Source organism: Podarcis cretensis, assembly GCF_951804945.1.
Source record: "Podarcis cretensis genome assembly, chromosome: 15".
Taxonomy (NCBI): domain Eukaryota; kingdom Metazoa; phylum Chordata; class Lepidosauria; order Squamata; family Lacertidae; genus Podarcis; species Podarcis cretensis.
Genome location: NC_137185.1, coordinates 13,008,446 through 13,036,423, shown reverse-complemented (window position 1 = coordinate 13,036,423; position 27,978 = coordinate 13,008,446). Strand labels below are relative to the sequence as shown.

Below are 27,978 nucleotides of genomic sequence, written 5' to 3'. Positions count from 1 at the left end.
TTTACCCACCCTTCCCCAGCAGGTCCAAAGGTGAGCTACTACAGTTTAAGAATTAAAACAGTTTCAAACAGATCACAATCACAGGAATAAAGTGACTCCTGGAAACACAGCGCAGGTGCCAAATGCCAGGGTAAAGAGGTGCATTATCATCATCATTATTATCATCATCACCACCTGGAAGCTGTATAGTGAAGGTGCCATACACACCTCTCTAGGGCGGGAGTTCCACAACCTAGGGGCTGCCACAGAGAATGCCCTCTCCCAGTCCGCCACCACCCCAAGCTTCTGAGTGAGGTTGGAACTAGAACCGAGGTGGCTCACAAGACTCTTAAACTCGGCATGGTGGGTTCGGGCAAAAGGTTCCCGCATTGCAGGGGGTTGCACCAAACGTCTCTTGTGGTCCCTTCCAACTCTACAATTCCATGATTCTACCATGTGGAACACTATCTGCTGATCTTTCCGGCCTTGGCGGTGCACATACTGTAGCTTAGTGCTTTAAACACTAATGTGTTTAAGGCCCAGAAACAAACTGGCAACTGGCACAGCTGTTTTAAAACGGGGTTCATACGAGATCGGGAAAAAACCACGAGCCAGTAACTGGCTGCTGCATTTTGGACCAGCTGAAGTTTCCGAGTTGTCTTCAAGGGCAGCCCCAAGTACAGCACATGGCAGTAATCCAACCAGGAAGTTACTACAGCATAGGGCACGGTCCTTTAGGGTATCCAGAATATCTACCTGTGTCATGACTGGAACACATATGTAGCCAGTCTAAGGGTAGCTGAAGTCATTCATTATTACAGCTTCTCCTCTGGATGCTTCCTTGACTTCATTCATCACCTCAAGATCTCCCTGAGCATATCTCCTGGGGCCCAGTGTCAAAAGATGCTATGAACCAGCTCTCCGTTTTCCTAATACAATTATTTACTGCATTTATACCACTTTTTTTTCCTCCAAGCAGCTCAAGGTGGTGTGCATGGTTCACCCCCTCCTCATTTAATCCCCACAACAACCTTATGAGGTAGGTTAGGCCGTAAAGCAGTGACTGGCCCCTGAGTCACACCCTGTGAGCCTCATGGTCAGGTGAGGATTTGAACTCTGGTCTCCCAGGTGCTAGTCCTACACTCTAACCACCACGCTGCACCGGATCACAAATTTATATCTGTAGCCCTCGTTTCCCAGCAAACATTTTATCAATACGTTGAGTGCTATAAAAATATCTAGTTTTTAAAATATTGCTCACTAATAGCATGTCTGGTTTATAAGAACTGGTCCATTTTTTTTTTCTGGGTTGCTCTTCTGAAAAAAAAGGGGGGGAGAGTAAGAAAGAAAAAATCTCCCTGATAAATTGAATGAATAGATATTTGTCTTGGCTGCCTCTCTTTCCAAATTGAGCTGGTTCCAATTTATCAGCATAGTTTTGAGAAAGTGTTCAGAATAGGCAGTTCTGATAGGCACCCTGGGGGGGAAACGAGTCAGCCTATTTATTACTGCTAATGTAGGCCATTACATGACACATCTCCAGAAGGGAATGCCTTCTTTCTTTTGCTCCTTCCAGCAGAAAACCTTGTGCTTTTCTCTTCTCTCCCCAAACACCCTGGAAGATGCTCCATTGACCTGTGTATGTCTTCAGGCCAAAAGAGGTGCAGTGCTGGAGAGCTCTGCCTGGATCTCAAAACAGAGCAGCAACAGCTTTTCAAAAACTAGTTCCCTAGTGCAGCGGTTCCCAATTTTTTTGGGAGGCCACCACTCCCTTGGTTCCATAAACTTACCGCCAGTGCCGCCTGCCCTGGCCTATAAAAAGCATTATTTGGAATAGTGATTTGCATGGCCCACTAACGAAGAGAAAAACACAATGAAACTCAAAATAGTAGCAATTAATTGCACATTTGGTTTAATTCAACACAACTGATGAACTTGGAATCATAGAATAATTAGAAGGGACTACGAGGGTCACCTAGTCCAAACCCTGCAGTGCAGGAATCTTTGCCCAACATGGGGCTTGAACCTACAGCCTTGAGATTAAGAGTCTAGTGCTCTGCCAGCTGAGGCTGTTGATCCGGTGATAACAGCTTTCCAAAGTCTGATAGTCATTTATACCTCCAACGCCTCCCTGCTGCCCCCCTGCCTCTTAGCGTCTCCTTGGGTAATTCCGCCCCCCCCCAAGGGACAGTACCACCCACTTTGGGAACCACTGGCCTATTGCCTTCCAGATGTTTCGCGCTACAACTCCCATGGCCGGGCCTCTTGAAGACCATGCTCCAAATCATCTGGAGGGAAGCAGGTTGGGGAAGCTGTGCCTTGCCATTTTCCTGGTCCAAATCACTTTCCCCAAACCTTTATCTTTTCTCTTCTTTCTTTGGAGGTGAAGGAGTTAGACGTGCCACAGGGATCAGTACACTCCTCCCAGGGGATGAATAGCAACCTGTGTGGTGAAGTGTGGCCTAATGGTTAAAGTACGGTGGTACAGTCATACCTCGGGTTGAATGTGCTTCGAGATGAGCGCGTTCGAGTTGCACTCCGCAGCAACCCGGAAGTAACGGAGCGCATTACTTCCGGGTTTCGCTGCTTGCGCATGCGCAGACGCTCAAAATGACGTCACGCGCATGCACAGAAGCGCCGAAACATGACCCGCGCAAGCACAGACGTTTGCTTCTAGATGTGAACGGGGCTCCGGAACGGATCCCGTTCGCATCTAGAGGTACCACTGTACCTTGGTTTGCAACTGTTTTGGATTACAACCATTTTGGATTACAACCACGTCAAACCCGGAAGAGTGTGTCCCTTTTTTTGGATTACAACTCAATTTTTTTGGATTACAACCAATTTTGGGGGGGAGAGTCCCCACTGGTGAAAGCACGCCTTGGGTTACAACCTGTTTTGGTTTACAACCAGACCTGCGGAACAGATTATGGTTGTAAACCAAAGTACCACTGTATTGGACTAGGACTTGGCCCTGAAGCTCACTGGGTGAACTGGGGGGGGGCAGCCTAAGCTACTTTGCAGGGTTGTTGTGGCCATGTAGTAGATTCGTTTTGTCCCTCACTTAGGAATTTCTTTCTGAATTATTTTTTTAAAAAATGTATTTCTGTAAGGTTTAAATTTCCCCTGGCAAGTCTACCCATATGTTCCTATTATGAATGGAAGGTGGTGTCTCAGTGATAAACAGATCCATGTTTGAAGAATAAATTCACAGCTGGAGAACCAGTGACCTTTCGGATGTTGTTGGACTCTGTCTCCCTTCATCTTTTGGTCATGCTGGCTGATGGTTCTTGGACTCCCAACAAACATCTGGTGGGCCACAGACTCCCCATCAAGGTACATATTCATAATGCAGACAAGTCCTCTGGCTTGGAGTTAGACATATATCGCAAACATTCTCTACAAATAAATCAGATCAGAACTGCAATGCATTTTTGTGAGCTGAAAAGCATGGTCGAAATCTACATTCCCCACAAACTTCCAAAATATAACTCTTTGGGGACACTGAATAGCATATTTCGTTTGTTCTTTTTTAAATTGCTTGCCTCTGGTGATTGCTCTTTAGTGAAATGTACCTTTATTCTAGAAGATTCGTTATGACATGAGTAATACATATCTATGTCAATCTACTGCATATCATGGAAAGTTTTTCACTCACCTGTTCTCTCTATGCATTCAGATGCCTCTAGAGCAGGGATGTCCAACTTCCAAGAGACTGCAATCTACTCCCACTAAAAAAAAACAAAAAAATGGCAGTGATATACCCATTGTATTGACCAAAGTTGTTGAGCTTTTTGGGGGGAAGAAGACCCAAAGTTGTTGAGTGACGCCCCACGATCGACCAGTAATTGACATGTTGGACATCCCTGCTCTAGAGATATCATCACCAAATTTGATATGAAGGTTCCCAAGACAGAGGATCCATTTTTTGTCTGGATGCCATTGGACACCATTTTGAATCAAGATGGCAGACCAAACAATTCTAAACTGATTTGGATACCTCTGAAGACCTCGTCACCCAATTTGGTGTAATGGTTTCCAAGATCAAAGAGTGGGTTTCAATGTATGTTTAGATATCTTATGAAGGCATTTTGAATCAAGATGACAGACCTAAATATTCCAACTTTTGGAATTCTTAGAATTCCAGAGCAATGCTGGCTTATTTCTACTGGTCGGTCATAAAAACAGCTACTTTCTGTTGGCCTGGAAATGACTTCACTTGGGAATGGGACTTACAATAATTTTCTTAAGATCTGGCAAGATGAACATTTGAATTGATGACCTCCCCAGTATTCTGAAACAATACCGTTCCAGGAAGAACTGTATCATCTGAGTTCAACTGATGTCTAGATGACTATGCTTACATTTTCCTTTCACCTATACTACTCTTCCTGCCCCTTTATCTCTTTTATATTCCATTAACACCCCTGATAAATGGGTGTGTTGCAATTTACATTCTCCTTCAGAGGATGTCAGTGGAATACATGAAGCAGAGCTTTGATTTCTGTCAGCACCGAGATTTAGTGAAATGAGAAAACAATTATCACCAAATTCATGTCAGAGCTTATATCAGAGGTATAGTGAATCTCCTTATTAATTAGAAACAGAGGTCTATGTGTCTGTTACATCTATAAGTTCTGGTATGTTACTAGGAGAAAGCTTTAGTGAGGTTATCTCAAAAGCGTGAGAATCCAGGAGTTTACCAGTTACTTGCTCCAGTCTTCTCTGTGCTGTCCAGAATTCTGTCACCAAAAGTGGCAAGCACCTTTAAGACAATCACATTTATAAGTTTTTGTGGACTCAACCCCACAACGGTCAATGGGACCACTGACCTTATATTTTACTCCCTTCTGTACCTGCCAAACAAAAATTTCACGACATGCCTGTGAAAACGTGGACTGGAGTCCATGAAAGCTTTTGCTGTCACCAGTGGTGGCAATTCCTGTTCTGCCATGTGAGATGAAATGGGAAGTGCTGCCACGCCCTGCCATGTCACCCTCCCTACCATCTCCATCACCAGCACTTCCACCCTCCACCAGCATCCCTGATGTGCCGCCTGCCTCCACAGGCACTGCCTGCTGTGCCACCTCCACCATTGGTGGAGAAGCAGCACTGGCATTGATGCCAACTTCTGGTGAGATCTCAACGAGATGTCACTGAAATCTCACAAGTTCTCATGCACTCCATGAAATCTCGTGAGATCTTGCAGAAAGTGGGTGCCAATGTCGCTTCTCTGCTAGTGGTGTGGGTGGGAAGGCCACCTCGGGGGCTTCCACCACCTGAGGTGTCTGCTTCACCCTGCTTCATGGGTGGGCCGGCCCTGAAGGAAGGCCATCAGGAATTTGTTAGTCTTGAAGGCAGAGCTTTCCAAACTGTGTGTCGCGACATGTCAGTGTGTCGGCTGCAGTGTGTGTGTCACGTGAATGCTGCCTGCGCTCCACCCAGGGCTGGAAAGGGGTTAGTTTAACTTATAGTTTGCTAGTAAAACTGAATTACTGCATTGAGAAACAATGCCGGTCTAAAAAGTGTGTTACCAACAGGAAAAGTTTGGAAAGCTCTGCTTTAAGGTGCCACAAGGCTCCTTGCTTTTAGATGTATTGCTTAATGATCCCCTGCTTCGATTCTTTTCTTCTAAATTTTGGTTGCTGTTTTATTATGGAAGTTAGTCATAGAATCATAGAATTCTAAAGTTGGAAGGGACCCTGAAGGCCATCTAGTCCAACCCCCTGCAACGTAACTTTATTGCTTTTTGTAAAAATTTTGTATTCCGTTTTATAAGGCACATAAAACAGAGAGAACAATTGTAGCAACAGATGAAAATTAAAATATGAAAAACAAAACCCCAAAAGACACAAGCAAAGTACAGTTCCATATGGGTTAAGTAACAAAGTCCAAGTTGTGAAAGGGGAAAAGCGAGAATAAAAGTTTTCTACACATCAACAAGGAATGTGTGTGTTATTTGATAATCAGATAATCAGAGAGCCAGTGTGGTGTAGTGGTTAAGAGTGGTAGTCTCGTAATCTGGGGAACCGGGTTCGTGTCTCCGCTCCTCCACATGCAGCTGCTGGGTGACCTTGGGCCAGTCACACTTCTTTGAAGTCTCTCAGCTCCACTCACCTCACAGAGTGTTTGTTGTGGGGGAGGAAGGGAAAGGAGAATGTTAGCCGCTTTGAGACTCCTGAAGGGGAGTGAAAGGCGGGATATCAAATCCAAACTCCTCTTCTTCTTCTTCTTCTTCTTCTTCTTCTTCTTCTTCTTCCAGATTTGCCAGGCATGTGATGAAAATGATGCTTCCACTGTATATGTAATCAACAAATGCCAAATCATATAAAAAGCACTTAGAGGTTCTGCTCCTTGTGGACATCTCAAAATAAGTGCAATTTTCAAGGCACTATATTAATGGATCTGTTTTGCACTTGGGGGACATATTATTAATGATTGACTGTCAGCTACTCTGAGGTTACTGAGTGGCAGAAGAACAGTATTTACATACAGGCGAGAGGGGGAAAGGCCACCCTCCCCCTAAAGGAGCAAGAGACTTGACTTGCGCCTTCAGGCAAGGTTCATTCCAAAGTTTCGCGGAGCTGCTGTGCCACCTCGCCACTCCTGGCTTGTTCCAAGACAGCTGCTGCTGGAGCAGCCGCGACGACGACGCCCTTGAAGGGTTAATCCGAAGCCCCCCCACTCACGTCCCCACCTCCCGCCCCTTTCGGAGAGAGCCGCTGCGAAGCAACCTCGCTCTGGTTTGAAAACGCACCCGCAGGCTGCTTGTGCGCCCAGGGCGCACGGAGCTCGCGCTTTGGCCACTGGGAAGCCTCCGTCTCTTCTCCGGCTGCTCCCCCAAACAACCAAGAGCCCCCGACGGCAAATCCCTCTCCTGTCTCTGGTCTCTTTCTCTCTCAGCCCCGTTCCCGCGCGGGGCCCTCCGCAGCCTGGGGACGATGCGCCTCTGAGTGGCTCGGTTTTGGGAGACCCCCTCGCCGCTTTTGCGCGCCCAGGTTGCAGCCGTCCAAAGCGCTTCTCCAAGCCGAGCGGCCCTTCCCAAAATGCCGCTGGCGTTCTTTTGGTGCTGCTTCTGCTTCTCCTTTTGGGGATGTACCCTCGGGACGGGATTCCTCTACCAGTTCCCAGCGTCGGCCTTGCAGCACAACTACCCGGAGCAGAGTTCCGGAGGGCCGTCGGGCAATGGCTTTGCCAATCGCCGGTGAGTGACTCAAGCTTCCCTTCCCAGCAAATCCCAGGGTGGTCTGTAGGAGCGAGGAAAGGCGAAGTTCAGGAGCACCGCTGGGGATGGGAGGCTGCTATTCTAGTTTACCGAGGAGTAAGCTCCAGAACTCCATTGAAGTGCGACTTAACTTCTGAGCAGACACACACACACACACACACATTCATGGTGACTTTTCTTTTGGTGATGAAGAGACAGCCTTTGGGGGGGGGTTGTTTTGAAAACTAGCAAAACCATGAGAATAAAAACTTTTGCGGAAAAAAACCCATGTATATAGTCAGTTGGACAAGCCTGCAGTAGATAAACTGAGCTGCATTGTTGTTGTTAATTATCCAGCGGTTCTCTCCATTTTAATTCTTGCAACAACCCTTTGAGGTAGACTGGACTGAGAGGCACTGATAGGCCCAAGATCACCCAGTGAGCTTTCTGGCTTTGAGAGAAAGCAGGATACGAATTCTCCTCTCCCAGCGTTCCTAGTCTGTCTGGCACTCTAACCACTACACCACGCTGTCTCTCAATAAACCTGAAGGGGGTTGTGTTGTGAATCTTATCCTCAATTCAAATAGATCATAAAGAAGGCTTTGCTCCTAAACTGCTCAATCCGGGATGGGGATGCTGTTGTTGCTTTGTGAGTCTCTGTATTGAACCACCACTAGTGTCCATCTTTGTCAAGAGCAAAGGCGTCCAGGTCTTACCTACATGATCATTTGACCCCCCTCCACTCATTCATTTCAATTCCCGGAGGAAATAGTGGGGAGTTCCAGGCACAGGGAGTGACAAAGGAGAATGGGTGGGGTTTTTATAGGAGCAGGTGACCTTCGATTGGCTGAGAGCAGTAGAGGTGGAGTTATTTTTGTGCTGTAAAAAGTGTGAATGAAGCCATGTTTTAAGGGTCTGGTCATTATTTATTAGGGATGGGTGGCTATGTCTATTTTTGATTATCTCAGTTTCTCTGTTTTCCAGTCCTAAATTCAAGTCCTTTCCATTTCTGCATCAGTCTGTGATTATTATTTTTGAAGTCCTCATAAAGAATTCATCAGTGTGTTAGTATTAATTTCTCCCAACACACACATTTTTAGATACAATTTTGCCTAAAATGTGAGTATTTTCACAGAACAATTTCCCCTTATATAATCACAGAATCATAGCACTGTAGAGTTGGAAGGGACCTCAAGGGACATCTAGTCCAGCCCCCCCTGCAATGCAGGAATCCAATGGATTTTAAAATGTTATTTACACAAATGCATGTACAGTGGTACCTCGGGTTACATATGCTTCAGGTTACATACACTTCAGGTTACAGACTCCGCTAACCCAGAAATATTACCTCGGGTTAAGAACCTTGCTTCAGGATGAGGACAGAAATCGTGCTCTGGAGGCGCAGCGGCAGCAGGAGGCCCCATTAGCTAAAGTGGTGCTTCAGGTTAAGAACAGTTTCAGGTTAAGAATGGACCTCCAGAGCAAATTAAGTACTTAACCCGAGGTACCACTGTCCAGTATTTTTGTGCACACTGTTTCATGGTATATACATGTTTGACTGGAGAAGCATGAATTTTGGAGGATGGCTGGGTTTTGGTTCGCATAACCTTTTGGAAATGGCAGATTAAATAGATTCTCCTTGAAATCTTGAGATGGGTCAAGTTTCTCCTCCATCCCTATCCCCATTTTGGAAAGTGGTCTGAATGCTCATCTGCTCTCTGTGCAGTCCAAGGCCTCTTGAAATATCACCCCCAAACTTGGCCCAACAGTGCTTGAGATGGGGGAGTCAGTTTTTGTCTTAACTTTGGATTTCATTGGGCACCATTTTGAATCAAGATGGTGGACCATACCATTCTAAATTGTGCTGCTCAGGAGGTTTCTGAAAATAGATAGAGGAGTGGGTTTTGTCCTATGTTTGGAAATCATCGGGTGCCGTGTTAGATCAATATGGTGGACGAAACTGTTCCAACCTGTGCGGTTTGGGACACCTCTGAAGATACTGCCACTCAGTTTGGCGTGACAGTTCCTGAGACAGAGGAGCAGATATGGCAGCAAATGAATAGGGTTGTGCACTGGATTCAGCCCAAGCCTGATTCCCAAAACAAAATGGGTCAAGTGGATCCAGGCTCTGACCAAGTGGGGTCGAGACAGCCCCAGATTATTCCTGGTCAGGTGCCAAGAGGACTTTCAAACAACCCTGCACTGTACTTTGGCTGTGCATGCCTGTTCCCAGCAGGGTAACACATGTGCACAGTCAAACTGAGCAGGATGGAATCTTGCTGGTTGCAGACATATGCTTTGTCTGTGCATTGTCTCGGTCCAGTATACCTGAAGGAGCGTCTCCACCCCCATCGTTCTGCCCGGACACTGAGGTCCAGCTCCGAGGGCCTTCTGGTGGTTCCCTCACTGCAAGAAGTGAGGTTACAGAGAACCAGGCAGAGGGCCTTCTCGGTAGTGGCGCCCGCCCTGTGGAATGCCCTCCCATCAGATGTCAAGGAAAATAAACAACTATCTGACTTTTAGAAGACATTTGAAGGCAGTCCTGTTTAAGGAGGTTTTTAATGTTTGATGTTTTATCGTGTTTTTAATATTCTGTTGGGAGCTGCCCAGAGTAGCTGGGGAAACCCAGCCAGATGGGTGGGGTATGTATAAATAAATAAATAAATAAAATAAAATAATAGTTATCCACGTGTTTGTTTGCTATGCATTTGAACACTTTGTGGTGCCTATTTTGGTGTGGCATTTCCCGAGTTGGAGGAACTGGTTTTCATCTATGTTTGGTTACCAATGGGGGCCATTCTGAATCAAAATGGCTTACTGAACCATTTCAAACAGCACTGATTTGGACACCTCTGAAGGTATGGTTGCCCAATTTGGCATGATGGTCCCCAAGATCACGTGATTCTTGCTCTACATTTGGAAACCATTGGAGGCCATTTTGAATCAAGATGGGGACCAAATTGTGCTGGCTTGGACACCTCTGAATAGACCACCCCCAAATTTGGCATGGTGGTTTCTGAGGTTGAAGATGAGGGATATGTTTTTTATTTGGATATACTGTAATTGGTTGTTCGGGGTAGTGGTAGCAGGCAGAAAAACTAATAATTACATTATCCGTTTACATATACTGTATCAGTATCTTTTGACTTCCAAGCTACGTCAAGAACTGCCAGCTAAGTGCCATAGATATACCCAGTAGGTCACTGTGTTCTGCAGGCAAGTTTCTCCTTCCAAGTCCCTAAAATGGGTGAAGAAACTCTTGGCCACAGGCTATTTTTGGCCTTCTGACACCCCCCCCCTCTGCTCCTTCTTCTCCCTCTGACCACTCATTGTTGTCCCACCACCAGTTCCCTTGGGGGTTCCCCAGCTGCCCCCCCCCCTGCATCCAGCCGCTCCATGACACCTTATAAAGGATGGTTGAGGGAGCCAGGTATGTTTAGCCTGGGGAAAAGAAGACTGATAGGTTATATAGGATAGGGTTGCCAAATTTCAAAAAGTAAAAACCAGGACACCCCAAAAGTTGTTGAGCTTTTTAAAGGAAGACCACAAAATTGTTCAGCTTTTTAAAGGGAAATCCAAAAGTTGTTGAGTTGTTGTTTTTTAACAAATATGCCTGAACCACTGAATTCAGGTTACAAGGATATTCTGACTAAACATTATGAAGAATTTCTGATGCTAAGAAGAAGAAAAGAAGAAGAAGAGTTTGGATTTGATATCCTGCTTTATCACTACCCGAAGGAGTCTCAAAGAGGCTAACATTCTCCTTTCCCTTCCTCCCCCACAACAAACACTCTGTGAGGTGAGTGGGGCTGAGAGATGTCAGAGAAGTGTGACTGGCCCAAGGTCACCCAGCAGCTGCATGTGGAGGAGCGGAGAAGCAAACCCGGTTCACCAGATTACGAGTCTACTGCTCTTAACCACTACACCACACTAGCTCTCAATGGCTCTCAATGGCAGAACAGACTCCCTCGGAAGGTGGTGGGTTCTCCTTCATTGTAGGTTTTTAAGCAGAGTTTGTTGAATGGTCATCTGTCAGGAATTCTTTAGCTGTGATTCCTGCATTGCAGGGGTTGGACTAGATGACCATTGGGGTCCATTCCAAATCTATGATTCTATGATTTTATGATTAAGGCAACAGAACAATAAAAGTTGATACACACAGTAGGGTATGTTGAGTTTTTGAGCTTGCAGCTTCCAAAAATGAGGGGTGCTAAGAAGTTGTAACATGACTTAGGAATTCAAAAGATATTTTGGTTATAGTTTTCCTTGGTAAGTAAAACGTCTGTAAAATTACATAGAAATCATTAAAAATGATTGTCAAGTACTTACAGTTATATATTAATATTATTTTTATTGTTTATTATTATTATTTAGCATTACCTGACATTTTCAGAAGGTAAAATTCTTTGGTTTTCCAAAAGCAGTCTATGTGCATCTTCATGAAATGTAGTCTTACCAAGATAAATGTTGTCCCAAGCTAACTGTTGTCCATTCACAAAAAATAATAGAATATTTGAAACCCTCACACCCAAAAACCAAATTATTTAGACCCCTTACCAAAGAAATTTGCAAAAATGAAATTTCACCCACTAAAATAACATGCCCTAATGCACAGGGTCATTAATTTAATAAATATACACAGTGGTACCTCGGGTTACAGACGCTTCAGGTTACATACGCTTCAGGTTACAGACTCTGCTAACCCAGAAATAGTGCTTCAGGTTAAGAACTTTGCTTCAGGGTAAGAACAGAAATAGTGCTCCGGCGGCGCGGCGGTAGCAGGAGGCCCCATTAGCTAAAGTGGTGCTTCAGGTTAAGAACAGTTTCAGGTTAAGAACGGACCCCTGGAGCGAATTAAGTACTTAACCCAAGGTACCACTGTATATATAAATTGATATGAAATACATTTGTGTCACCACCTCCTTTTTAAAGGAGAATAAAAATGTAAAAAAACCAACTTTAAAACTCTCAGCTAGGAGGGACAGAGGAGGTTAGTAATGTCATTGTTCCTGGCCTATTAGTGCCAAGCATGGGGGCAGCTTCTGTTTTAAAACATAGGGAATCAATCAGCCATACCCACCGATAACAGTTCTGCATACAGGTTCTTTCCTATAGATCAGTGACTTTCAATCTGTTAGGGCAGCCTTTGCCAACCTGGTGCCCTCCAGGTATTTTGGGACTGATGGGAGTTGTAGTCCAAAACAGCTGAAGGGCAACATATTGACGAAGACTGTAATTTATATATTTATAAGTATTATATTTATACAGATTTATATACTACTCACACATTTGGGTCCCTTCCAACTCCACAATTATATATGATTGATTACTCACTCACTCAAGTATTTCTTTCTATGTTTCCCAGTGTGCCATTGTCCCAAGGCATTATGGGAATTTTAAAATGGTGGCTTATAGCCATCTGCTGGATGGTGGGCAGTTTTCAATACTGATGGGCCTTTGTGAGGTGCATTCGGGGGTGCTGGGTGTTGTCACCGGCCTGAATGTGAGCTGGAAAGAGTTTCTCCAAGGTGGAAAATGTGGACCTCGCTGTAGTGGAAGTCACAAGCCTGGAATATCATTTCTTCCAGTAGAGGGAGCACCTCTAATTTCCAGAACAAGCATTACCAACATTTTGGAGAACAGCTGTGAATCTGGACCCCATACCTTGCTTCCGAAGAGATCTAAGTTCCCCAGCCTAAATGAACCAGCCTAAAGTTGTCAATGACCTGGAGCTGAGGAAGCCCCGTAGAAATCAGTCCTAAGGCTGACCCACGTTGGGAGGAAAAGACGAGAATCGAAAGTACAGACTGATTGTACAAACGTATGAATCTTCCACCTTTAAATCTTTAAATGCAAATGTGGCCTGTATCACCGGAGGGAAGGGAGAAGCTGGCGAGCGCATGCCAAGGATTTTGTGCCATTGTCCACATCAGAACCACACATTTACATCACTCTTCCACCCACTTTAAACAGTCATGGCTTCCCCCAAAGAATTCTGGGAGCTGTCGTTTGTTGAGGGTGCTGAGAGTTGCGCAGAGACCCCCTATTCCCCTCCCAAAGCTATCATTCCTGGAGCGGTTTAAGCAGTCAATCCCTCTTCACAGGGAATTCTGGGAATTGGAACCCTATGAGGAGAATAGGGTTTTTTCCTAAGAACTCCCCTAAAAATAAAAAAGGAAGAAAACCACTTTACTATCCCGGGGGGGGGGGGGGGAATGGTCCCTGCCAGAAATCTCATAACCAAAAGGTCTAGAAACATTATACTTTTTGACAAAAAGTTAGCGTGTGTCTGTGTGTGAGAGACGCACCTACCCAATTCAGAGCTCTTATTATATGCTGGCACGGGACGGCTTGGCTCCTGTTCAGGTCTGGCTCCAGAATAAATAAACGTAAAGCTCGCCTCGTTTCCTTCTCCCCCCCATCTGCGCCTGCCAGACTTGAAGGCTTGTGGGGTGGTGGGCCTGGGGGAGAGACCTGCTGTTTCTTTTCTTTTCTCCCCCCCCCCCCCCGCCTTCCCTCCTTTCCTTCCCAGTTCCTTGATGTGGTTTCTCCCTTCTGGGAGTCAGTCTTTGCATTTGACCTTTCCACAGTTGGCTTGAGTTAGTGGGTCAAGCTGAGCATGTCAGGAGATGGAGAGGGAGGTCGGGGCGGGGGCAGCGAGGGAAACATTAGGAGCTGCCGCTTTGGGGGGCGGCTCTGTCTGAACGGGCGCGGTGGCTGCGCGGACCTGATGGGAAGCAGTGGCTCGGCCTCCTGGGCGGCTTTATCCTGGGAATTTGTCGTGTCGGGGTTCTGCCAATCTGCTGATTTTCCTGCATCCCTCTCAAGTCATTAACGTAATAGGAAAACACTATAAAATGCAAACTCTCCAAATATCCCTATTTTCAGGGGACAGTCCCGGATTTACGGAGGCCGCCCCAGTTTCTGAATTGATCCCGGAATGTCCTGCTTTCCCTTAGGATGCCCCTATTTTCATCAGAGAAATGTTGGAGGGTATGGAAGATGAGCCCTGCTGGATCAGGCCCATTTTAGCCCAGTGTCCTGTTCTCCAAGTGGCCAACCCACAAGTGGGAGAGCCCTCTACTTTCCCATGGTTTCCAGCAAGAAGTGTTTCTGCCTCTGGGGTTGCCAGGTCAGGAACATACCAGACCCTCAGATTTCAGGGCCCAAACCTAAGATTTAGGGATGAGCCCTGTTGATGCCACAGGGGTGGCCCCTGTGATTCTTCCCCCTCCCACCACTGAGCCTTGGAGATGGGGGTTAATTGGGAGGAGGGAGCAGAGGAAAGCAGACCTTCTAAGGAGCCTATGCAAAAGTCTACAGCCAGCTTCTGCCGGGCTGAAGCTTGCAAGCTGCACGTATAGTCTTCTTCATTAAAATGTGAATTAATTAAAGGCATTCTTGCTCACCTGGAGAGTCAAGCCCTCCCCCTGCCACCTGGAGGGGGCCAGGCGATGCTGGATATTTCAGCTCAGCCCTGCTGGTTTGGCAACCCTAACTGCCTCCAGGCACACAACATTCTGTATTAAAAGTAAATTACGTTAAATTAAAAGTAAAGTATATTTTAAAAAAATATATAAAGAGATCCAGTGTGGTGTAATGGTTGAGGTGTTGGACTAAGACCTGAGAAACTAGGGTTCTAGTTCCCCTTAAATTATGCAGCTCACTCAGTGACCTTGGACCCCCCGCTGTCTCTCATCCCAGCATACAACACCTCACAAGGTTGTTGTGATGACAAAATGGGAAGGGGAGAACCATGTAGATTGCTTTAAGCTTCTTGGAGGAAATCTGAGATATAAATGCACCAAGCAAACAAACAAACAAACAAACAATGCATTCAATATTAAATGCCCCATTAGTAATACAGCCGTGTCCTAAAGAGGGTGAAAACATAGCCTTTAGATAATGCTTTTGAGCATCCAGAACTCTTTTCAAGTACAGCTTTGTTTTCACTTTTACAAACGCTGTTCAAGATAGACTAGTATTGCCACCTCCATATTTCAGAGACCTATGTGTAGCTGAGGCATAAGGAGAGCATAAGATGTGGGCCATAAGGTGTGGACCACACTCTGCCCAATTTTTTTTTTGGGGGGGGGGGCAGCGTGCGCGTGTGATGTCATGGCACACACATTTGATGTCATGCATTAGGAGGAGGTCCGGCAGGGCCTGCCACAGCTACGGGTAGGCGCGGCAAGGCCTGGCACACCTGTGGGTCGGCCTGCCGCAGGCCGCAGAAAATGGAGGAGGCCTGGCCCTCTCCTTGAATTTTGTTGGGGGGTCTTTAGCTCCTCCCCCCCAATGGCACCCCTGGTGTAGGCCTTTTATTCTGTTAACTGGGAGTTTTTGTTTTAAGAAGTTTGTCCTGAGCGGGACTCAGTAGATGGGAGAAGCAGAGCAGAATAGGCAGATGCGGTTTTAACCCAAGCGCTTAACCTCAGAGATGCCATGAACTTGTGAACCAAATCACCTCATAACTCAGCAGCATGAAGAAATACAGGATGGGAACTTGCTTTTACACAAGCCAGTGCCTCTCACTTCACATTTACAGAGATAAGCTGCTCTTGATTGCCCGTAAGCTCCGAGCAAACCTTTCTTTCTTTTTCTTTAAAAAATGCATTTATTACATAGTGCAGAAATGTGGGCTGGACAGCATCTGAGTAAGCCAGGCCAAGAAGAAAAAGCGAGGGGAGCAACTGTTTGAAGAAATACAGCACCTTCCCCGCGACACCTTGGGATTCATTTATTATTATTTTTTACAAAAAAGAGCTGCATGGAAACACACTTTCAACCGGACCGTGAGCCAAGTTAAATGGATCAGTTGCTCAGGCTGAGCCAAAAAGCAAATTATCGGAAGGGCAGCATACAAACGAACTTGGCTTCTGAATCCGTCCAGCTTTAGGAGTTGGGAACTCCTGGGCACTGTGAAGGAATGCTGTTTCCTGGTTCTGTATAAAATGTCCTGAAAAACAAAAATCACTGTGGAATCCTATACATTCCTGCTTAGAAGTCTTTGCTTAGAGTTTGGTGGTGCTTACTCCCAGCTAAGCAGGCATCAGAGCCAGATGGCAGGGTCTTCACCAAATATAGAACCAGGAATATAAAATAGCACTTTAACAAAAAGTCTCATCATATTTGATCCAAACATCTCTTATGTTTTGCAGTCCATTCCTGGTAAAATCACAGTCTCCTTCAGAAAGTGCTGTATCTCCTCTTTTTTCCCTAACAACTATAAACAGCTGCTAGGAGACCCTGATTTTTGTCAGGACTGCAGGGAATGGGAAAGAGGTTTCCCTCCACAAGAAACCTGGGGTATGATTTTGGTGCTCCCCTGCGGTTGCTATGCAGCAAACGTATTCAGAGGTACAGTGCCTCAGACTATGGAGGTTGTCAGTGTTTGTAAAAAGCAAAAAAAAGAAGGAAAGGGTTCTGACCTCCCTTTGTCTCTTCAGCCTGGTCCTCGGACCCTTGTCTGCATAAAAGAGTCCACGAGAATATCCTTGCAGAGTTTTTTTCTTAAAAGTCTTTGTGCAAAACACGACTGAATAACTATACACACCAGCACTAACTAACCAACCAACCAAAACACCAGCCTCAGCACAAACTAACATTTCTCACTTATATATACAACTTGGTGCAGACCGCTGAGTCATGCTGACCCAGCTTTATTCGCATTAAAGAATCAGCGGCCATTTTAGCCGTGACAGAGGTTTCATTTCACTACTGGTGCTGGCTTGATAGATCTGTCCTCTCCCACGAACATGTCAAATCCTCTTTGAAAGCCAGTATTATCTGCTTGTTTGATTTCCGTCCCACCTTCCTAACAATGAACTCACCTCAAAAAGGGTATTGAAGAATTGGAAAAAGTTTCAGAAAAGGGCAACCAAAATTGTCAAGGGGACGGAGCCACTCCCCCTGGAAGAAAAGTTGCAGATTTGGGGGCTTTTTAGCTTAGTGAGTACGGTAAGAAGTGATATGATAGAAGCTTATCCAATTTTGCATGGCATGGAGGAAGTGGGCAGATAAAAGTTTCTCTTTCTTTCTCATAATACTAAGAACACGTGGACGTCTCATGAAGCTGAATGTTGGAAGATTCAGGACAGAGAAATGAAAGTACTTCTTCACGCAGCGTATAACTAAACTATGGAACTCCCTCCCACAGGAAGCGGCAATGGCCATCAGTTTGGATGGCTTTGAAAGAGGATTGGGCAAATTTATGGAGGGCAAGGTTTCCCAATGGCTACTATTAGCCACAATGGTGACAGTCTTTCTCTGGTGTTGGACCGGAGGCAGAATTGTTTCTGAATGCCTTTCCTCTCCGGCCCTATTTCATGCTCGTCACAAGTGTCTACGGCCATACTGTTCTGAATGCTCCTGCTCTTGTCAGATCTCGGAAGCTAAGCAGAGTCACGCTTGGTTAGTACTTGGATGGGAGACCGCCTGGGAATATGGGGCTTGCAACAACCCTGTGAGGTATTTCCATCTGATAAATTGTGATTGGCTGCAACGTCACAGGGTGTGTTTAATGGCTGAGCAAGGATTTCAAACTGGGTCTCCCCACTCTGAGTCGGACACTCTAACCACTATACCACATCTAGTCTGGGTAGTGAAAAGAACTCCCAGAGCTTTCCCCTTGCCTCTCTTAAATCTACTTCTAATGGATTTAAGTGCGTGATCCCAAGTTCTTGGAGACAGATAGGCAATATTGTACCCCCCCTCCCAGATGTTGTTGGTCTCCCAGCTCCAGCCAGCCTCTGCCAACATGACCAGCATTCAAGCATGATGGAAGTTGGAATCCATAAGTCCCTAAGATGAGTCTGCTGGATCAGGCCAATGGCCCACCTAGTCCAGCATCCTGTTCTCACATTAGCCAACCAAATGCCTGGAGGAAACCCATAAGCATCATTTAAGCTCCTGAGGTTTCCAGCAACTGGTATTCAGAAGCTTTGCTGCCTCCAATTCAGCGATGTCTGGGGGCCTCCACCCTGGCTATGCCTGGCTTAGTGTTTGGAAAGGGAAGGCGAAAATATCCCTCTTCCCCACAATGCCTGATTATTATTATTTTTTTTTTTGGACTAAACAAATTTGGCAGATTTTTCTTCCTAAACTAAAACAGGTATCCACTCCCCCTGCCCACCTGATATTTTTGATTGCCTCTTTCTGCCCCTTTTCCCAGCTCTAAGATCTTTTCTTTATTATTATTACCTTTCTCCAGCTCTAGGGCCTTTTTGAGAGGCTGTAACTTCTCCCATACACTCACGCACACCTTCACTAGCACTCGATGTCTGAAATAAAACACTTGCTCTTAGCACAAGTGCTGCATTCCCTGGTGTGTCTCGGATATTGCGAGAAACAATTGTGGGGCCTGCCATCCCTCCCTCCTCACTTTGGCAAGAACCGCTGCTTTTTGGCAAGGGTTCTTCTTCCTATGATGCCTGTCTGTATGTGTGTTTGTGGGTGCATTACAGTGTGTTGTGCTAGTGTGTGGCATGCTTTTCCATTCGGCCTTATTCCTCTTTGTTACCTTGTGGTGAGTGTGAAGGGGAGTGTGGTCATGCCTTGTGACCAGGGATTTTAAAAGAATAAAGGGCTCTCTTGGTTGTTTCAGCAGGATAGCAATAGCCACTGGCTTAGATGGTTTGTTTGTTTATTTAAAGCAGTGGTCCCCAAACTTTTCTGGGCCACTGCTCCTTTGGTTCCATAAACTCATCTCCAATGTTTGTGCATTCTCTAGCAATATCTACCCTATCCTATGAAAAGCATTATCCAGGAAGCGATTTGCACCACCCATTTTAAGGAAGATAGTAATAAAATTCAGAACAGGAACAATTAATTGCACATTTATATAAAGTCCGATTCAATTTGTTTGAATTAATTCAACAAAATCAATGAATGTGATCCGGTGATACCAGTTTTCAATGCTTTTTTTTCTGGGGAGACGCAGGGGCATGCATACCCCTAAACATGTTGTGAATCTCAGTTTGGCCAGCGTGGTGTAGTGGTTAAGAGCGGTGGATTCGTAACCTGGTGAACCGGGTTCGCGTCTCCGCTCCTCCACATGCAGCTGCTGGGTGACCTTAGGCTAGTCACACTTCTCTGAGGTCTCTCAGCCTCACTCACCTCACAGAGTGTTTGTTGTGGGGGAGGAAGGGAAAGGAGATTGTTAGCCGCTTTGAGACTCCTTAGGGTAGTGATAAAGCGGGATATCAAATCCAAACTCCTCCTCCTCCTCCTCCTCCTCCTCCTCCTCCTCCTCCTCCTCTTCTTCTTCTTCTTCTTCTTCTTCTTCTTCTTCTTCTTCTTCTTCTGGCAGTATTTCAGTATGAGTAGGAAAATGGGAGTACCCCTAGACAAAAAAAGCACTGCCAGTTTTTCAAGGTCTGATAGTCACTTATACCTCCAGCGCCACCTAGGTAATCCCACCATTCCCAGGAGGCGGTACCACTCACTGAGAACCACTGCTGGGGAAATATACCAGTTGTGGGGAGGGAGGGGGGTCACGACTCGGCAGAGTCAAAGGGAATGTATGGTGTTATTACAATTTGTTGGAAAAGAATATGTAAGGAAAACAATAAAAATTTACTTAAAAAAAAATAGAGAGAACCACTGCTGGGTGGGTGGGTGTGGTTTGCACAGATTTTTCATCCAGCAAGATAGTTCAAGTGCAATATCACTGCAAGAGCTGTCATCTTTTGCACCAATCTGTATCCTCCTATCTATCTGCACACCCAACTACTGCCACAATTTAAGAAAGGGCGAAAAGACTGCTGTACTTAACCTTCTTGCATTTAAAGGACCAAGGATATTAAGCTGGGTGTAGTGCAAGCCTGTTGAGCTGCACAATCTGTGATCCCACCACTAGCTCCATATTCCCATTCCCCCCCACCCTGCATTTTTAAAGCAAAAGTTCAAAACGTCTTTGTTGAATTCAGCCAGCCCCCTTTCCCCTCTCAGAAGCAATGACCTTTGAGTTTTTATTGAAATTCCTCTCCCCTCTTGAAGAGAAATGAGATCTCTCTGGAATGAAACACTATGGAGAAGCTTGGGTGTGGTTGTGGGGGGGGGGGGGAAACCCTCTCCTTATCAAAACACTCCCACTATTTTCTGTGCCCTCAGAGCTGATCTCCATTAAATATCGCACAGAGACCTTTCCTCCTTAGGAAAACAAGGAGATAATTCGGTGCAGTTGTTTGAGCTGATAACAAAAGCTTTAAAGGCAGCCCACAGCTCTGAGATCCATTCCAGCCATGCAGAGGCACAGAACTGTGTTTCTTTGAGCAACAGATCCTGATATTATTTATCTTTCCATTTATTTCAAGGATCTTTACCTTGCTTGGATGGAGTGGTCCTGCATCCCCATCACTCCATCTGCTTGATGGAACTGACCTATTCTCATTGTACCGTTTACAGACCCAATTCTGGACCCAACACGCTCTGCAACTGAGGCCCAGAATCTCTGTGTGCCCCCTCCACGGGAGGTCTGGAGGGTGGCAATATGAGAACAGGCCTTTTTGGTGGAGGCCCCCTGCTTGTGGTATGCTGTCCCCCATCCCCATCACTCCATACCTTTAACGGACACGGAGCAATGGATCCAAACTACAAGAAAGAAGATTCCACCTAAACATTAGGAAGAACTTCCTGACAGTAAGAGCTGTTCAACAGTGGAATTTGCTGCCAAGGAGTGTGGTGGAGTCTCCTTCTTTGGAGGTCTTTAAGCAGAGGCTTGACAACCATATGTCAGGAGTGCTCTGATGGTGTTTCCTGCTTGGCAGGGGGTTGGACTCGATAGCCCTTGTGGTCTCTTCCAGCTCTATGATTCTATGATTCTATGACTGATTCACCAGCTTCCTCTTGTAGATCCTATCCTCTGTTACAGGGTCACAGGTTTGGAAGGTTTGGGACACAAGATATCATCCAGACGACCTCCCACCATCCCTATAACAGTATATCACTCTTGTTCTGAATTGCTTTGGGACTTTTCCTTTTGCAGGAAGTGGCTCATATGTCCGCTTATCACACAAATGCTCTCTACCAGTGATTTACCACATGATTTAACAATAAAAACAGCAATAACAATGCATTTAATTGTAATAACGCTTTACTCTAGTGTAAGCATTTCAGTGCACATTGCTTGATCGGAGAACTGCACTGTAAAATTTGTAAAAGGGGTGAATTTTGGCCATGCTTTGGTTCGTGAATTGTTTCTGGAAAAGTAAATGAGGCAGATTCGCCTTTAAATGTGAACTGGACTGAATTCCTTCCCCTGCTCCTGCAGTGGCCCAGGTGAAGCAGAGAACCCCCAGGGGGGCACGGTACTGAGAACCCCCCCCCCAAAAAAAAACCCTGGCAGCCCTCCCACTTATACTGAAGTAGCCCAGTCCATAAATATAAACTCTGAGCAGAGAGTGAACCCTGTAAGGCATTTTTTTTGTAAAGCTTTTGTTAAATCAGTTGCTGATGGACATAGTTTTGAAAGACACAGCAGGCTTGTGCACTTGGGGAGTTGAAATCTGAGCTGTTACATTTTGCTCAGCGTATCTGTTGCTATCCTGGGCTGGGGCCAGCTGCGTTCCTAACTTTCTTGCACCAGTACATCTGTATGTAATAGAGTTGACGGGGGTGGGGGGCATCTATAATCTCTAAAACCTAAGATGGAGGTCTTTTCATTACCGTTTCGTCTTAGGGCTTTGGAACGCTTTTGCACATCAGTGGGGCTGTTTTAAGATATTGGTTTAAAGGAAAGGAGAATTCCCGCCCCCCAACTCACAGACGTCAACCAGTATCTTGCCTGTACCACTTCAGACTGTGTAGCTCATGTGGTTGTGAACTGCACCATTCCTCCCACTCCAGAAAAAAAAGATTCCTTGCATATAGAAAGCTAGCTGCCACTGAGAACTCAAACCCTTCTCCCTTCCCTTACAACTAGGTATCTTTTGGATGGGCTGTAAGCGGGATTATTCAGATGTATAGCTGCATCATCTTGACCCAAAGTCCATTACAGTGGTACCTCAGGTTAAGTACTTAATTCGTTCCGGAGGTCCGTTCTTTTTTTTTTTTTTTTAATAATTTTTATTCTTTTTTCGAACACATAATAAAAACAGAACAAGACAAACAGAAGAAAAACAGAAGAAAAACAAGAAAATCAAAACACAAGCAAAAACATACAAAACAATTAAACCAATATAACTTCAAAATCATAGTTTCATACCCTTCTTTCTTTTGACTTCCCCATACCTCCCCATCCCTGCATCCTTGTTTAGTGATTCTTTAGCAACCCTTTAGTCAATTGTCTTAATTCCCTTTCATAAAATTTCCTTTAGTTTTTTAGTTACTGCTGCAGTTCTCTGCCTCTTACCCCCTGACATCTTAACATTCCTCAATTTTGCAATAGTTTTTAAGATATATTTTGAATTTCTTCCAGTCCTCTTCCACTGTCTCCTTCCCCTGGTCGCGGATTCTGCCCGTCATCTCAGCCAGTCCCATAAAGTCCATCACCTTTGTTTGCCATTCTTCCAGAGTAGGTAGTTCTTGCATCTTCCAATACTTTGCCAGTAGAATTCTTGCTGCTGTGGTGGCATACATAAAGAAAATCCTATCCTTCTTTAACACCAATTGGCCAACCATGCCCAAGAGAAAAGCCTCTGGTTTCTTAGGAAAAGTCCACCTAAGGACCTTCTTAATTTCATTATAGATCATTTCCCAGAAAGCTTTAACCTTTGGGCAGGTCCACCAAAGGTGGTAAAAAGTGCCTTCAGTCTCATTACATTTCCAACACTTATTGTTAGGCAAGTGGTAAATTTTTGCAAGCTTGACTGGGGTCATGTACCACCGATAGATCATTTTCATAATGTTTTCTTTTAAAGCATTACATGCAGTAAATTTAATACCGGTGGTCCATAACTGTTCCCAGTCAGCAAACATAATATCATGACCGATATCTTGTGCCCATTTAATCATAGCTGATTTCACCGTTTCCTCCTGTGTATTCCATTTCAACAGCAAGTTATACATTTTTGATAAATTCTTAGTATTGGGTTCCAACAATTCTGTTTCTAGTTTTGACCTCTCTTTCTGGAATCCTATTTTCCTGTCCTGTTTGAATGTCTCATTTATCTGATGATAATGCAACCAATCTCGAACCTTGGGCTTTAGTTTCTCATAACTCTGAAGTTTAACCCTTTCACCATCATATTCTAAAATTTCATGATATTTTGGCCATTTAGAGTCCATATTAAGCTTTTTTACTTCCCTCGCCTCCATTGGTGACACCCACCTGGGGGTTTTACTTTCCAACAGATCTTTATATCGAATCCAAACATTATACAATGCTTTCCTTACAATATGGTTTTTAAATCCTTTATAAACCTTTACCTTGTCATACCATAAATATGCATGCCAACCAAAACTATTGTCGTACCCTTCCAGATCCAAAATGTCCGTGTTCTCAAGAAGTAGCCAGTGTTTCAACCAGCAGAAAGCTGCCGATTCATAATAAAGTCTTAAGTCCGGCAGGGCAAACCCCCCTCTGTCCTTTGCATCAGTTAAAATCTTGAATTTTATTCTGGGCTTTTTGCCCTGCCAGACAAATTTTGATATGTCTTTCTGCCACTTCTTGAAACAGTCCATCTTGTCCAAAATCTGCAGCGTCTGAAATAAAAATAGCATTCTAGGCAATACATTCATCTTAATAGTAGCAATTCGGCCTAACAAGGAAAGTTTCAGCCTTGACCATATTTCCAGATCTTTCTTTACTTCTAACCAACATTTTTCATAATTATCCTTAAATAAGTTCACATTCTTAGACGTTAAGTTTATCCCCAGGTATTTTACCCTTTTCGTTATTTCCAAGCCGGAGGTCCGTTCTTAACCTGAAACTGTTCTTAACCTGAAGCACCACTTTAGCTAATGGGGTCTCCTGCTGCCGCCGCACCTCCGGAGCACGATTTCTGTTCTCATCCTGAAGCAAAGTTCTTAACCTGAAGCACTATTTCTGGGTTAGCGGAGTCTGTAACCTGAAGCGTATTTAACCTGAAGCGTATGTAACCTGAGGTACCACTGTATAAGAACATAGGAAGAGCCTGCTAGGTCAGGCCGGTGGTCCATATCGTCCGCCATTCTGTTCTCACAGATGCCTGTGGGAAACATGCAAGCAGGATTCAAGCTAAAGAGCACTCTCTGGCCTCCCGGGGTTTCCAGCCGCTGGTATTCAGAAGCATTATTGCCTCCAACTGTGGAGGTTAGAGCATAGCCGTCAGGGCTAAGAGCCGCCAGTAGCCTTATCCTCCATGAATCTGTCTAATCTGGCTTTTAAAACCATTCAAGTTGGTGACCATCCCTGTCTCCTGTGGGAGGGAGTTCTATAGTTTAACTATGCGCTTCATGAAGAAGTCCCTTTTTTTTAACTTGTCCCGAATCATTTTAACTTCTTTGGATGTCCACAAGTCCTTGTGATGACCTGGGACTTGGGCTTGGACTCGGAACCAGAGGAGACGCGGTCCGCCTCAGGCATCATCTGAACCAAGTCTGGGGCCTGATCCTGAAGAGTCCCTGTCTGCACAGGTTCCCCTGCAACAAACGCCAGTTGGGCCGAGTTAGGGTCCTGAGCCTGCCCTGGCTCCAGATGTAGGGATTACCTTGTTGCCTTCAGCTGGGCCACCTCTGACACCTGCTCCACTACAGGTTGGGTCAGGGGAGGCCCCTGGGTCCAGTAACCCACCGACGTCTCCCGAGCTGCAGAGACTAAGGTCTGAGAGAAGGAGAGACCTGAGTACTCACAGAAGGAGTGCTTGCCTTCGGGCGAAACAGGGAGGTGAGTCACTGGGGGATCAGGACTGGACACTACCCCGACAAAGATAAAAGGCTGTGGGATCCCACTCCAGGGAACAACATTGCTGTATGCTAGATCCTGCCTGAGATCCTGTACCTATCCTTGCCTGGTTTCCTGCCTCGTGTCCTGCCTTGGCCCTGTCGGACTGACTTCCAGTGGAACCTTCGGATTCTGGACTGGACCTGGACCGTGTTTCATGGGTTACCCCCGGGCCCAGCACAGTCCTAGTGTTATGAGAGAAGGAGAAACATTTTCTCTATCCACTTTCTCCATGCCATACATCATTTTATAAACTTTTATCATGTCATCTCTTTCTTGTCTTTTCTCTAAACTAAGAAGTCGTCGACACCTGCAATCTTTCCTCATAGGACTGTCACTTCATTCCCTTTATCGTTTGAGCTGCTCTTTTCTCAACCTTTTTGAACTCTTCAATATCCTTTTTGAGGTGAGATGACACAACAAAGATTTGAGTAGATCTTAGCTGAATTAAACAGTCTCATTTTCTCTACACAGTGGCAGTCTACCTGTTGTTGTTTTGTCGGGTATGCCAGAATCACAAGTGCATGAAGAATACTTGCTTATAATGCGTTAAGTCTACACTGCTCCTGATAGTACGACTGTGAGTTGTGTCCTACTATGCAAAGGACAAGTTCTCTCTGTGAAGGGGTTTTCTATCTGTAAGGCTGTCTGGTTTAAAGAACCCCAAGAAGGTATGCCAAGCACACTCCAGATATTGAAAAACAATACAGGTCCAAAATTGGATAGGCTGCACGTTGAGACTCCACTGTGAAATCCCGCTCTTTCCCTCTAACTTACCAGGATGCAAAAATCAGGCCATAGGTAGGTAGGGAACCATGGTATCATGCACAGACCCTGAGAGTCATGGGAACTTCCATATCCATGGCTCCTTGGAATCCTGGACATTGATTAGGGTTGCCTGAACTCCAGGTCTGACCGGAAGCATTCAGGTTTGCGAGTGTGCCTAGATAAGACTCTCAGAATCACACAGGAACATCTGGGGCACACAAAAATCTAACATAAAGGACGCTTCTTCCATGTGTTTTGTGAAAATTCAGCAGACTCCATTATTCACTTGAAAGTTGTTGTTGTTAAAAAAAAAAAAGCCTCTCTCTTAGTCTTAAAATTACAGCTCTGTCTGGTCAAAACCATGTTACTCCCCTAAAGATTAGAGGGTGCATCTGACAGACTGAGAAGAGCTTTTTAATTAGGTGGCTTGCTTTATTGCTAGGAAATCCTTCATCCTGGGATGCAGGCTTTGAAGTGCATAGGGCAATGTAAACAATGCTTGAGTGCCGTCCCCTCCAGCGGTAAATCTTTTCATGGAGTTTAATTCTGCTTAGATGACGTTCCACCTTGTTTCCTTTCCTCCAGGTCCATTGGCACAAAAATGATAGCTACCCTCTCAGTAGAGGTAGTGCTAGACGTCGGTTCTGTGGTTTCCTCCCAGTAGCTCTGTGCATTCTCTAGCATCTAAACAGGGGCTGGCCAACATTATATTTATTTGGATGCTCATCCTATTTCCAGGGAGAGCTGAAACAAGCTTGTTTCCCAAATGCAGTCTTTGTGGGGCTGCCCTTTGACCTGGTTCAGAAGCTCCAGCTGGTGCAGAATGTGGCAGCCAGATTGCTGAGGGGGCCTTCAGGATGAGAACATGTGACACCTTTAATAACAACAACAGCAGCAACAACAATAATAATTTTATTATTTGTACCCGACCCATCTGACTGGGTTGCCCCAGCCACTCTGGGTGGCTTCCAACAGAACACAGTAAAACACCATACATTAAAACCTTCCTGATACAGGGCTGCCTTCAGGTGTCTACAGAAGGTTGTGTAATTTATCTCTTTGATGGGAGGGCATTCCACAGGGTGGGTGCCACTACTGAGAAGGCCCTCTGCCTGAAAAAAGGGGGGAAAAGACCCGCAGTGAGGTAGATGGAAGTCACCTTTAAAAAGTAGAAGACTATCTAATCATGATGTAAAATCCTGGAGACATATGGTTTTGAACCATTAACTATGGGTGTTTCTTCATGATCTCTCTTTTTTTTTTTTGTATTTTGTGTACCTTGTGTTGTTTTGAAGATGAATGGAATACTTGTAATATCTAATGCGGCAGCTAGACTGGTGACTGGGAGCGGCCCCCAAGACCATATAACACCGGTCTTGAAAGACCTGCACTGGCTCCCAGTACGTTTCCGAGCACAATTCAAAGAATTGGTGCTGACCTTTAAAGCCCTAAATGGCCTCGGCCCAGTATACCTGAAGGAGCGTCTCCACCCCCATCGTTCTGCCCAGACACTGAGGTCCAGCGCCAAGGGCCTTCTGGCGGTTCCCTCCCTGCGAGAAGCCAAGTTACAGGGAACCAGGCAGAGGGCCTTCTCGGTAGTGGCACCTGCCCTGTGGAACGCCCTGCCACCAGATGTCAAAGAGAAAAATAACTACCAAACTTTTAGAAGACATCTAAAGGCAGCCCTGTTTAGGGAAGCTTTTAATGTTTAATAGGTTATTGTATTTTAGTGTTTTGTTGGAAGCTGCCCAGAGTGGCTGGGGGGACCCAGCCAGATGGGCGGGGTATAAATAATAAATTATTATTAGTAGTAGTAGTATGAAACTAATAAAAAGCACTGCAGAGAGAGAAAGAGAGAGAGAGAATGCCCTCTGCTTGCTTCCCCACTTCTTGCAGTGAAAAGCATGGTAAGGTAGCACCTTGGACAGCCCCAAGGGAAACCTACACTGGCAGGCTTGAATGTCGTTCTAACAACCAGAAAACTTAGGCAGAGCCTTAAATTGGACCTCCAGCTTCCTTTGAGCATCTAGCTCCTCCCTAATGGGCGGAGCCTCTGCTCTTAAAGGGGTCCAAACTATTTCAGGAGCCATGCGTTCTGGCAGTGCGGGGACGGCTGTGGCTTAGCTATGGTCTCTGCGCTGGACTCCTTGGGAGGGCTGTGTCC

General features: G+C 45.4%; 1 protein-coding gene across 3 annotated transcripts in view; it reads left to right on the top strand.

Moving 5' to 3' along the window:
- Window positions 1-6,631: 6,631 nt before the first annotated feature.
- COL26A1 (collagen type XXVI alpha 1 chain) overlaps window positions 6,632-27,978 on the top strand; it is a 105,559-nt gene continuing 84,212 nt past the window's right edge. The window contains exon 1 of one of the 3 annotated variants that reach the window (XM_079955756.1): window positions 6,632-7,183. In XM_079955756.1, the coding sequence (XP_079811882.1) occupies window positions 7,026-7,183 (158 nt within the window). In that variant the 5' untranslated portion in view covers window positions 6,632-7,025. The remainder of the gene's footprint in view (window positions 7,184-27,978) is intronic. The other 2 variants (XM_079955754.1, XM_079955755.1) reach the window with 2 other exon arrangements.